The sequence below is a fragment of the Salmo salar genome, chromosome ssa20 (assembly GCF_905237065.1).
Source record: "Salmo salar chromosome ssa20, Ssal_v3.1, whole genome shotgun sequence".
Taxonomy (NCBI): domain Eukaryota; kingdom Metazoa; phylum Chordata; class Actinopteri; order Salmoniformes; family Salmonidae; genus Salmo; species Salmo salar.
In genome coordinates, this window is record NC_059461.1 from 1,889,918 (window position 1) to 1,902,924 (window position 13,007).

General features: G+C 42.7%; 1 protein-coding gene across 2 annotated transcripts in view; it reads left to right on the forward strand.

Moving 5' to 3' along the window:
- Positions 1-5,572, forward strand: part of atg16l1 (ATG16 autophagy related 16-like 1 (S. cerevisiae)) — a 64,177-nt gene extending 58,605 nt beyond the window's left edge. For both annotated transcript variants that reach the window (XM_014159976.2, XM_014159977.2), the window contains one exon: positions 2,554-5,572. In XM_014159976.2, the coding sequence (XP_014015451.1) occupies positions 2,554-2,647 (94 nt within the window). In that variant the 3' untranslated portion in view covers positions 2,648-5,572. The remainder of the gene's footprint in view (positions 1-2,553) is intronic.
- Positions 5,573-13,007: the final 7,435 nt, after the last annotated feature.

Sequence of the window (13,007 nt, forward strand, 5' to 3'; positions counted from 1 at the left end):
TGGGTTGGGCGCTGAATGCTGATTTGGCTGAAAGCCATGCTATTACATTTACATTTTAGTCATTTAGCAGACGCTCTTATCCAGAGCGACTTAGTGAATGCATACATTTCATTTTTTTTTTTATGTGCTGGCCCCCCGTGGGAATCGAACCCACAACCCTGGCGTTGCAAACACCATGCTCTACCAACTGAGCTACAGGGAAGGCTATACCACGGGTGTGACAAATCTATTTTTACTGTTCTAATTACGTTGGTAACAAGTTTTATAATAGCAATAAGGCACCTCAGGTTTGTGATATATGGCCAATATACCACGGCTCAGGGCTGTGTCCTAGCACTCCGCACTGCATCGTGCATAAGACCAGCCCTTAGCTGTGCTATATTGGCCGTATACCACATCCCCTCAGGCCTTATTGCTTAAATATACAGTGCATTTGGAAAGTATTCAGACCCCTTGACTTTTTCCACATTTTGTTAGGTTACAGCCGTATTCTAAAATTGAAATAATTGTTTTTTCCCCCTCATAAATCTTCACACAATACCTTACATGATCACAAAGCAAAAACGGATTTGTAGATTTTTTTGGGAAATGTATTTAAAAAAAATAAGAAACTGAAATTTTACATAAGTATTAAGACCCTTTACTCAGCACTTTGTTGAAGCACATTTGGCAGTGATTAAACCCTTGATTGTTCTTTGGTATGGCGCTAAAAGCTTGGCACACCTGTATTTGGGAAGTTTCTCCCATTCTTCTCTGCAGATTCTCTCAAGCTCTGTCAGGTTGGACGTGGAGCGTCGCTGCACAGCTAATTTTAAGGTGTCTCCGGAGATGTTCAAGTCCGGGCTCTGGCTGGGACTTGTCCCGAAGCCAGTCCTGCATTGTCTTGGCTGTGTGCTTCGGGTCATTGTCCTGTTGGAAGGTGAACCTTCGCCCCAGTCTGAGGTCCTGTGCACTCTGGAGCAGGTTTTCATCAAGGATCTCTCTGTACTCTCTGTGCTCCGTTCATCTTTCCCTCCATCCTGACTAGTCTCCCAGTCCCTGCTGCTGAAAAACATACCCACAGCATGATGCTGCCACCCATGCTTCACCGTAGGGATGGTGCCAGGTTTCCTCCAGACATGAAGCTTGACATTCAGGCCAAAGAGTTCAAGCTTGGTTTCATCAGACCTGGGAATATAGTTTCTCATGGTATGAGTGCCTTTTACTGAGGAGTGGCTTCCGTCTGCCCACTCTACCATAAAGGCCTGATTTGGTGGAGTGCTGCAGAGATGGTTGTCCTTCTGGAAGGTTCTCCCATCTCCACAGAGGAGCTCTGTCAGAGTGACCATCGGGTTCTTGGTCAACTCCCTGACCAAGACCCTTCTCCCCTGATTGCTCAGTTTGTCCGGGCGGCTCTAGGTAGAGTCTTGGTTGTTCCAAACTTCTTCAATTTAAGAATGGAGGCTGCTGTATTCTTAAACCTTAAATGCTGCAGAAATGTTTTGGTACCCTCCCCCAGATCAGTGCCTCAACACAATCATGTCTTGGAGCTCTACGGACAATTCCTTCGACCTCATGGCTTGGTTTTTGCTTTTATGTGCACTGTCAACTGTGGGACCTTATATAGACGTGTGTGTGTGTGCCTTTCCAAATCATATCCAATCAATTAAGAAGGAAAGAAATTCCACAAATTAACTTTTAACAAGGCACACCTGTTAATTGAAATGCATTCCAGGTGACTACCTCATGAAGCTGGTTGAGAGAATGCCAAGAGTGGAAAGCTGTCATAAAAGCAAACTGGCTACTTTGAAGAATCTTAAATATAAAATATATGTTTCCAGATGTTATTTCATAGTTGTGATGTCTTCACTATTATTCTACAATGCAGAAATAGTAAAAATAAAGAATGACTAGGTGTACATTTGGGGCGGCAGGTGGTTAGAGCATTGGACTAGCTTGGATCGAATCCCCGAGCTGACTAGGTAAAAATCGTTCTGCCCCTGAACAAGGCAGTTAACCCACTGTTCCTAGGCCGTCATTGAAAATAAGAATTTGTTCTGAACTGACTTGCCTAGTTTAGTTAAAGGTGTAAAAAAAAAAAAAGCATCTATTTTCAGAATATCTAAAAGCCTGTTTTCACTTTGGCATTATGGGTTATTGTGTGCAAATTGATGAGGAAAAATGTAGTTAATCCATTTTAGATTAAGGCTGTAATGTAAAAAATGTGGACAAAGTCAAGGAGTCTGAGTACTTTTCGAATGCTCTCTACTCGTCAGCAAACATTCAATAACTGCAGATGACATTAAATCACCAACCTTGTGTTTTGCCTGTTCAGACAACACACTCCAGGTGGCAGTATGACCCCTTTGTTTGTTGACTGACTCATAGTAGAAGAGAAAGTACTTTAAAATGAAGTAAGCCCTCAATGGCGCTGCCCATGCTGTCACATAAGGCATTATGGCGAGGATGCAAAGAAAAAAAGTGCTATCTCTTTGGGGTAAGGTGTAACTTCTATCTGACACTCCCATTCTGCCGTCCTGCTCAGTTTTGACGTTCTGTTGTCTCTTCTCTCAGCTCGGCCATCAACTCTGTGTCCTGGTCACCATCGGGAGCCTACGTGGTCAGTGTGGAGAAGGGCAGCAAGGCCGTCCTCTGGTCTGATATGTGATTGGCTATGCTCTGCTCTGGCCCTCTGCCATTGGGTGACTGGCTGTCTGTCTGTACTGTTCAATGGAGGCACAGACTGGACAGGGATTCCCTAGCCCCACCCTCTAACGGCCAACCCCTGCATCACTTTGCCTCACTGGCATTGGGCCATTCTGTGCTCCGATGCGTTGGGGGGGTGGTTTTCTTGCCTAAAGGAAGGAGGTCATCCGGTGGCCCATGGGTGGCAGCAGAGCGTTAGTGTCCAGTTGAATGTGTCAGTGATGAGAGCCATGAAGGTGCAGTTTTCTCTTAAAGTTAAACAAAATTATATATCCATTTGAAATTATATCCAACCGAGGCAAGGCGAGTGAGTTAGACAGTTTAACTAAGAGATGACATTATAAAACAGTTGTTGCCAAATTGCCACTATATACAGAGCTGGATTGTCTGTTTTTAAGGCTGCAATTGGACACGTCGTTAGTTTCACAAGACCTTGGGGTGGGCAGAGGCTTTTAAAGTTCAAGTTTGTGTTTGTCTCCTGGGCCCACTTTCCAAACTTATCTGATCGTATTTCGGCAATTGGGTAGAATTAGTCCGTAGAAATAGAATTAATAGAACACGTGCATCATTGACTTGAATGGGGACGTCTGTTAGATTCATTCTATTTCTATGCATTTAATCTAATCAAATTGCTGAAATCAGATAACTTTGAAAAACTGGGCCCAGGTTTCAGTTTTAAATACAATTCCTTTTTTTTTGGCCTTAAAAAAAATGCATGGCAACAATAACGGAAAGCACTGATTTTGTGCAGTTCCCGGTCTTTCTAATGTGTAGCAGTGTTTCCATTCACTTTGCACCACCTTGGCTGTGTCTGAAATGGCACAAGGTGGGTGGTTGATTTGTCTCAAACTGTCAAACTGTATGGGAGCTTTGAGTTGTCAAGTTAATACTGTAATGCAGTGCCCTTCAAGCCTTGTCCTGGCTACCCACAGGGTCTGTTATATAGCTCTGCACCACAAGTTTATAAGTAGTTGTACTGGGCTGGAACAAAAGCCTACACACCTCGCGGGTCCTCGGGACCAGGATTGAAGGACACTGCTGTAAGGAAGACGTGTTGTGAACAAGAGTAAACACAATTCTCTATAACAAACTCATGTGCCAATCACAATGAACATGCCCTCCATGTAACATTTAAACAGGGAATGCTCTGTTTGAGATGACAATTCTCTAGACAGTTGGAATGAACCCACACACTTGGCACATCTGCTTAATACTATTTATTCAGGTGTTCAGTGTTATGTCCTATCAGTCACTGTCAACATCGAAATAATGCAACGTTCCGGTCTTGGAGGGCCACAGCATGTGCTGGTCTTGAAATTCTGTTCTTGATCGGTCAACTATTAGACCCGTTTATTGGTCAGCTCACCTCGATTCCAGGGGTGACATGCTGGGATGCATAGTTCAGGACATTGCAAGAAACGTTTCGTTTAGTGCTGACATGATTCCCCACTATAAAAGCATGTACAGTATGTTCTAATCTACATAATGTATTTGTATCGGAACTTTTATGTAGGCCTAAAGCTGACCCCATCTTCCAAAGACGTTTAGCGGATACTGTGGTCCTCCATAGACTGGGGATTAGCTCCACTCCTTAACACGTGCATGTTGTTTTTGTTCCAGTCTTTTTCTTTTTCATTTCAATGGACTTGTTGACACACATGACGTGTATCATGTTTACCTGATGCTGTTCTAAATATCAATGACTAGTATCTCGCTCACCACATGGGCAGGGAACCCCAGTCCCTCAAGGATAACTTGGTCCAATGGGATCTGCTGACAAAGGGCCAGGTTCAGTAGTGAAATATTGTTGGACATTGCAGGTAGAAATACCATAAATAGATTGAACATGATTCCTTTGTTCAATATGTCAGAGCCATGTTCTACATATTTCCATCTGAAAGTTCCACAACGTTGAGTCCTGAGGGGTACTACAAAGCAAGAGTAATGCTTTAGCCAGTGAACTTGCCTAAATATTCTGAAAAAAAATGATTTTCTTTGAAAATGCATGGTCTGATTAAACAAACAACCAAAAGTACATATCTTAGTTTAGCTTTCCTAATGAACCAGAAAATCTGATTTTATTTCTGTTTATCAAAGTTAGCTGGCTAACTCATTGATCTTGCTTTGTAATATAGACTTCTGCTGAAAGCACCCAAATTTGCACTTGTAATTTTTCCCAGAGGGGAAAAGTTTAAGATAAAGTTTGAAGATCAATGGCGTCATGTTTTTGGCTTTGTTGGTCATGTTTTCCACTCAGACAATAACTGGTGCAAACACTGCAAATCTGGCCCAGAAAAGTGTTTTTCACTCATTAATAATGAAATGGTCACTATCTGAGATGTATGAATACATGCCCTGGAGGATACAAGGCACTGATAAGATCAAACAGGGGATTCTCTCTCAAGAGTGTTCTGTTGAAACAGGCCAGCATATCCTGCCCTCTTCAGGGTCATGTTCAGCAGGCACCAAATAGGAGAAAATGGACTGAAACAGGGGAGGACTATCTGGACTTGTCCAATAAGACAGCTCATTTTCATTTCCCGTTTTTTTTTTTTTCCCATGCCCTTATGAACATGACCCAGGACTCCTTTCCCCACGGTTAACTCCAAGCTTCAGTCATCGTGTACAGGCCAGGGGAAGGGGAGGTTGGTTTTGAAATATGCTTGGTAAACTGCTGATCAGCAGTCCTTTACCCCACCCCTCTGTGATCAGCAAAAAGATTGTAAAGCTTAAGTTATATTATGTATGTATATGAAACATTGTATTAATGTATGCACACTGAGAAAGTGTGGGGACATTTGTGTGTTATATAGTTTTTTTGGGGTGAGGCAGATGGTAGCTTACTACAGATGACGTGTGTCAATAAAATTACTATCTTAGTCGGTAATGTACACTATAACTGAAACTAGAGAATTATTAGTCATATGAGAGATTCTATTTAGGCACATGGTCTTCTCAATACAATGAACAGCTTTTCCACAAATTGTGTAATGGTTGCATGATCTTGGTTAACCCGTAACTAAAATATTCTGTGATTTTGTTCAGATGCTCGATTAGGTTCTGGAGATAAGCGTGTTAGAAATCAAGATTTCCTGTTTGCGAAGTCCTCACCCTCGCAAAAGGGAACTCTCAGCCTGTTTGTCATCCGTCGACGCAAAGCAGTTTGGGCACCGCCTTCACTCAATCCTGGCAGGTCCAAATAACCAGTGACGAAACCCAAGATCCGGCACTAATGCTGCTTGTTATCACGCATCCCATAGGATGGTGACTGATTCTACGGTACCAGTTATGTTTACCTAAATCTGTCCACTAGAGATTAAAGGGTGCATAATGTCAGAAGTAGTTGCATTCAGAAATATTGGATCCTTGAACGTACAAATGCAATATTTACTGCCATTTCAATTAATGATATAACCATGGATTCTTGGTGAATATAACTTCAATGAAATGCCTCATGAGCTTAGTTTAACTGTCTAATGCAGGGCTGCCTAACCCTCCTGGAGATCTACTGTCTTGTAGGTTTTCAGTCCAACCCTAATTTAGCATATCTGATTCAGATAGTTAAGGTCTTGTTGAGCAGCTAATTAGTAGAATCGGCTGTGTTAAATTAGTGTTGGACTGAAAACCCACGAAGGTAGATCTCCAGGAAGAGGGTTGGGCAGCCCTGGTATAACCCTAGCATGGCACAACATAAGGTATATTTAAAATAATACATATTTACAAAATATGCTTAACTACATGACCAAAAGTATGGGGACACTTGTTCGTCGAACATTTCATTCCAAAGTCATGGGCATTAATAGGGAGTTGGTCCCCCCCTTTGCTGCTATAACAGCCTCCACTCTTCTGGGAAGACTTTCCACTAGATGTTAGAACATTGCTCTGGGGACTTGCTTCCATTCAGCCACGAGCATTAGTGAGGTCAGGCACTGATGTTGGGAGATTAGGCCTGGCTTGCAGTCGCTGTTTCAATTCATCCCAAAGGTGTTCGATGGAGTTGAGGTTAGGGCTCTGCAGGCCAGTCAAATTCTTCCACAACGATCTCGAAAAACCATTTTTGTATGGACCTCATTTTGTGCACGGGGCATTGTCATGCTAGAACAGGAAAGGGCCTTCCCCAATCTGTTGCCACAAAGTTGGAAGCACAGAATCGTCTAGATTGTCATTGTATGCTGTAGCGTTAAGATGTCCCTTCACTGGAACTAAAGGGCCTAGCCGGAACCATGGAAAAACATCCCCAAACCATTATTCCTCTTCCACCAAACTTTACAGTTGACACTATGCACTAGGGCAGGTAGCGTTCTCCTGGCATCCTCCAAACTCATTCATCTGTCGGACTGCCAGATGGCGAAGCGGGATTCATCACTCCAGAGAACACGTTTCCAGAGTCCAATGGCGGTGAGCTTTACACCACTCCAGCCGAGGCTTGGCATTGCGCATGGTGATCTTAGGCTTGTGGAAACCCACTTCATGGAAACCCACTTCATGTACCTCCCGATGAACAGTTTTTGTGCTTGCAGAGGCAGTTTGGAACTCAGTGAGTGTTACAACCGAGGACAGACGATTTTTATGCAGTTCTGAGCTTGTGTGGCCTACCACTTCGCAGTTGAGCAATTGTTGCTCCTTGACGTTTCCACTTCACAATAACAGCACTTAGTTGACCCGGGGCAGCTATAGCAGGGCATTCATTTGACGAACTGACTTGTTGGAAAGGTGGATTCCTATGATGGTGCCACGTTGAATGTCACTGAGCTCTGCAGTAAGGCCATTCTACTGCCAATGTTTGTCTATGGAGATTGTGTGGCTGTGTGCTTGATTTTTATAAACCTGTCAGCAACTGGTGTGGCTGAAATAGCCAAATCCACACATTTGAAGGGGTGTCCACGTACTTTTGTGTGTATATATATATAGTGTCATGTTGATCTCATGGTCTATATAAGGCCCTGCATCCATAGAATTGTTGTCCATTTCCTTTCAGATGACACAAATTTGGGCCTGCATTAGGTCGTTGGAAAGTTTGATAATGTGTTTCAGAAAGGGGTAGTGTCTGTTTTAAACATACTTTTAGAATAAATGGCGCCCTATGGTAATATACTGGCAGAACAAAATGGCCATGTTGTAGCAAACATCAAAAGCTTGCTGTGTGAATTACGTATTAAATAAGTAGTAACATGCAGATGGGCTGCAGTATTCTGGATGAGTTGAGGTCTGGGGCTGTATGAGTAAAAGTGCTCATCTAGAAGAAGGTCCCCCCCATGTTCATGTAGTCTTATTCATTGAGATCTTAAAAGGAAAAGCTGATCTTAAATCAGAACTCCTACTGTGAGACACTGGACACGTATGGCCACTGATGGCATAAACTAACAGGAAGTTGCAGTTGAATTGCAGTGGTGACCCGCACCTGTGGGTTCATGCTCCACACACAACAGAATCAGCTAAGACTTTTCCTCAAGGGAAGTGTCTGTCGCAGAGAACGACAGTCTCGTCAAAGGTTTTGGCGTCGGCAGATTTTCCAGAGAGGAAGAGCATCTCCGTCCAGTTATGTTTGAACTTGAGGTGGTGGGCTGATAAATAAGCTGAGATGTGTGGTAGGGATAGATATGTCTCCTGTTTTGGACTGTTTTCCGACTGTTCTTCCTGTTCTATTGGAAGTCTCCTAATAAGGTCAACTTACGCATGAAAAGGAACGAGGCAAAAGCCCTAGCTGCTCTTGGGCCACCACCCTGCTACCCTCCTGGAGTGGCTGGTAGCCTAGTGGTTAGAGAGGAAAGCCAGTGGCCAGGGGTTGCCCGTTCGAATCCTGGGTATGACGGGGGAAAATCTGGCATGCAGTGAGTTGGCAACTGTAGGTTCCTAGATTCCATTGCCTGTCGTTGTGCCCTTGGCCGCAGCAGCACCTCCAATAAACCCTGTATGCGTGTCTTTAAGAGGGTTTGGGTTAAGAGCAGAAGTCAAGTTTCGGTTGAACCTTGTGTGGAATTGACCAATAAAGTAATCTTAAGTGTGACTCTGGGGGGAGGGGGCCTGGCTGTCACGTGTATAAGGGCTGCTTCCCAGGGTAAAGTATTCACTTCAAGGAGAATAATCCAATTTAAGGAAGATGCCTCAACTCTACAATGCATCAGTGAGTAAAGTGGGTGTACCGTAGCATCTGAGTGATGGGTAAATGTGTTTTAGTGAGATTGTGGAACAGGATTGGTAATTTCAAATTGTGATTTTGCTTGAGCCTGTGTAACCCCTCGATTCTTAACTGGCGCTACTTTGCAGGACTGATACCCTGACTACACGCAAGCGTTGCAAAATAAATTTAGAAATCTATATTCAATTATTGCACCCACACTGCTCGCCCGCACCAACGAGCATCTTTTTTGCCAAGGGCTAAAATAGAAGTCAGTTCTATTTGTGATGCAGATCTTGCTGCAAGTCCTGCCTCTATCTCATTTGTTTATAGAAGCAGGTACCCACGTGCCATCTCCTCATTGGTTATACCCACGTGGGTGACTGAAAGACGAACTGGGTCAATGGCGGTATTGCACCTAATTTATGAAAATTTCCAATCTCAATATAAAGTCAAGAGAAGGAAAAGCACGGAAGGGGGAGAGATGACTAGAAACGATTCGGTTTTGTGTGTGGATTAATTGTCGGAGTAGAGGACCTTGTGCATTTCAGGTAAAATAACAACTCAATGTTTATATCCCAGGACAAATTAGCTAACAGCAAGCAAGCTAAATAGAACAACTTGCTAGCTAAATTGCCATAAATGTTTAATGATTTTCGACCTGTCCCCAAATGTATATAATTGGTTGAGTTGTTGATATTTTAACCTGCTTGTCGTGATCGCGTTGTGTGGGGGGGACAAAATACATTAATGCACAATTTGCGCACGCGCGCAGCCGGTTCCGTAAGACGCGCACACACGGGATCTTCGGGTTCAGGTGAGTACCCCGTTTATTGTAGTCTGGCAATGAAGCACGCAACAGGTGTTAAAGTTGGAATCAGACCATTATGAATGTAGATTCCTCCAGCTCCTGTACATGAAAATATACGTTTCAACTTTGTCTTGACCGCTCGTGGTAACGTTAACTATTTCACGCCTCATTAGCTAGCAAAGTAAACATTCAGAACGTTAGTTCAGATAGCATCCCGATACAAAATACATCAAGATACTGAGATATTCAAATCTGAGTCTGATCTTCACACAGTTTGATATAAATATATATTCATAAGGCACTTTATACATTTAGACTAGACTTGTATGAGGATTGACGTTATAGCACAAAGGAGCGCAGCTCAACTTTCTACGTACAGTCTCTGCCCTAATCATAAATGAAAGGGAACTCAAATGATGGCGGCAACGGTGAATTTGACACAAGACCAATACCAGTTTATACCAGGAAAGGGTGTAAGAACAATGCATAATAGCCTTGAAAAGAGACATCTTAAAACTTACTCCCTTTAGAATAACATTTTCTCACATCATACAAATACATGCAGATGAAAACTGCTCCTGCTATATTCTCTCCTCCTTGAATTCGGCAAAATTTCAGAACCATATTCAATAGAGTTTAAGTGCGACAGTTCATTTTTCCCCTCATAGGTTACACATACATTGAAATCTACATTGCTCAAAAATGTACTATGTCAAACCACAAGGCTGTTCCATAAGAATTCATGAGGGAAAGTGCTTATCATTAACCTTTCAGTGATTACATTAAATGTACATCTCTTCAAATCTCATATTCAATTCCTTCTCAAGTCACTTTTAAAATCTGACCTTTTAGCAGTGCTAATGCTGAATAGTGAACTGGCTCATGTTCTATACTTATTTGTTTGCGCGTGCAAACGATTGCTCATCTTGTAAATAGGCTTATTCACAGGTTTTAATGATATGGCCTGCCCTGGACTTAACAATGTTTGTCATGAAAGTGACAGGATTCCACTACGTGAGGCTCTGGATTCAGTATTACCTGCCCTCCAGGATACCTACAGCACCTGGTGTCACAGGAAGCAGCCGGCTTTGCGAGTGTACAATTATGTTCTCTCCGGGATCTGAAACTCCACATAATTCAAATTACGACGATTGTACATCTGCTAAGAAAAGTCTGCGAAAACTTAAAAACATCAACGGAGAAGTCAACATACAAGTGTAAGTAAAAACGAATGCAAATAAGTTAGAAATTGTGCTACTTATGCACATGACGGCACAAACGCATATCGTAAAAATGTTTTTGCTTGGTAATCTTTTGGAAATTGTAGGGAAAACAAATGTTCCAGCTAGGCAGGCTAACATTAGTTAGCTAATTAATTTGCTAGCTATCATACAGTAGGCGTATATTTAATATAAGTAGACATGCACTAATAATTGACTGTAGCGCATATAAAGCACCCACAAGTTACCGGTGGCTGAAAACACAATCATCGCGGCATGAACCACCCGTCCAAGGGTGGTTCATTATAAAAATCGTTCCTTCCTCCCTTGCCCTGCAAGTGTATACTCGTCAGAAGTCATGATACATCAGAAGTGTCCACTTAATTAGAGGGCTGAGGGGATAGGGTGTGTCTTTTAAGTTTTTGGATAGCAGCCTTGGTGTGTAGTGGTGATGTCAGACCGTCTGATTTAAGTAGCCAATAGAAAACAGTCCTGTATATCATGTTCATTGATTGGGTTAAGATGAACCGTCACTCCAAAACTAGTGGACCAATGGGGATTCATTGTCTACGCCTCCCTTTAAACCCCGCCCTTCACAAAAAATGACTAAACTTGCAATCGAAAATACTGACAGTGAAGGTAAAGAAACAGACATCGAAAGCAAAGATACAAGTAGGGTAACCAAAAGGTTGTACATTTATTTTTATTTTATTTCACCTTTATTTAAACAGGTAGGCCAGTTTAGAACAAGTTCTCATTTACAACTGCGACCTGGCCAAGATAAAGCAAAGCAGTGTGACAAAAACAACACTGAGTTACACAAACAAATGTACAGTCAATAACACAACAGAAAAATCTATGTACAGTGCATGCAAGTGTAGAAGATTAGGGAGGTTAGGCAATACAAAGGCCATAGAGGCGAAATAATTACAATTTAGCATTAACACTGGAGTGATAGATGTGCAGATGATGATGTGCAAGTAGAGATAGTGTGGTGCAAAAGAGCAAGAAAAATAATATGGGGACGAGGTAGTTGGGTGTGCTATTTACAGATTGGCTGTGTACAGGTACAGTGATCGGTAAGCTGCGCTGACAGCTGATGCTTAATGTTAGAGAAGGAGATATAAGTCTCCAGCTAAAGTGATTTTTGCAATTCGTTCCAGTCAATGGTAGCAGAGAACTGGAAGGAAAGGCGGCCAAAGCAAGTGTTGGCTTTGGGGATGGCCAGTGAAATATACCTGCTGGAGCACCTGCTACGGGTGGGTGTTGCTATGGTGACCAGTGAGCTGAGAAGGCAGGGCTTTACCTAGCAAAGACTTATAGATGACCTGGAGCCAGTGGGTCTGGCGACAAATATGTAGCGAGGGCCAGCCAACAAAAGCATACAGGTCGCAGTGGTGGGTAGTATACGGGGCTATGGTGACAAAATGGATGGCACTGTGATAGACTAATAAATGTACAACCTTTCTAGTTTGCTGAGTAGAGTGTTGGAGGCTATTTGGAAATGACATCGCTGAAGTCAAGGATCGGTAGGATAGTCAGTTTTACGAGGGTATGTTTGGCAGCATGAGTGAAGGAGGCTTTGTTGCGAAATAGGAAGCCGATTCTAGATTTTACTTTGGATTGGATTAGAGTATTGATGCTAGTCGGGCAGGCGGGTGTGGGCAGCAATCGGTTGAAGAGCATGCATTTACTTTTACTAGCATTTAAAAGCAGTTGGAGGCCACGGAAGGAGTTTTGTATGGCATTGAAGCTCGTTTGGAGGTTTGTTAATACAGTGTCCAAAGAAGGGCCAGATCTATACAGAATGGTGTCGTCTGCGTAGAGGTGGATCAGAAAAATCACCAGCAGCAAGAGCGACATCATTGATATATATACAGAGAAAAGAGTCGGCCCGAGAATTGAACCTTGTGGAGAAGGTACGGTGAGATTCGAAATGGTCGGTGATCTGTTTGTTAACTTGGCTTTTGAAGATTTTAGAAAGGCAGGATGGATATAGGTCTTTAAAAGTTTGGGTCTACCGCGGCAGCTTTCCAATCTTTGGGGATCTCAGACGATATGAAAGAGAGGTTAAACAGGCTAGAAATAGGGGTTGCAACAATGTTGGCGGATAATTTTAGAAATAGAGGGTCCAGATTGTCAAGCCCAGCTGATTTGTCAGGATCCAGATTTT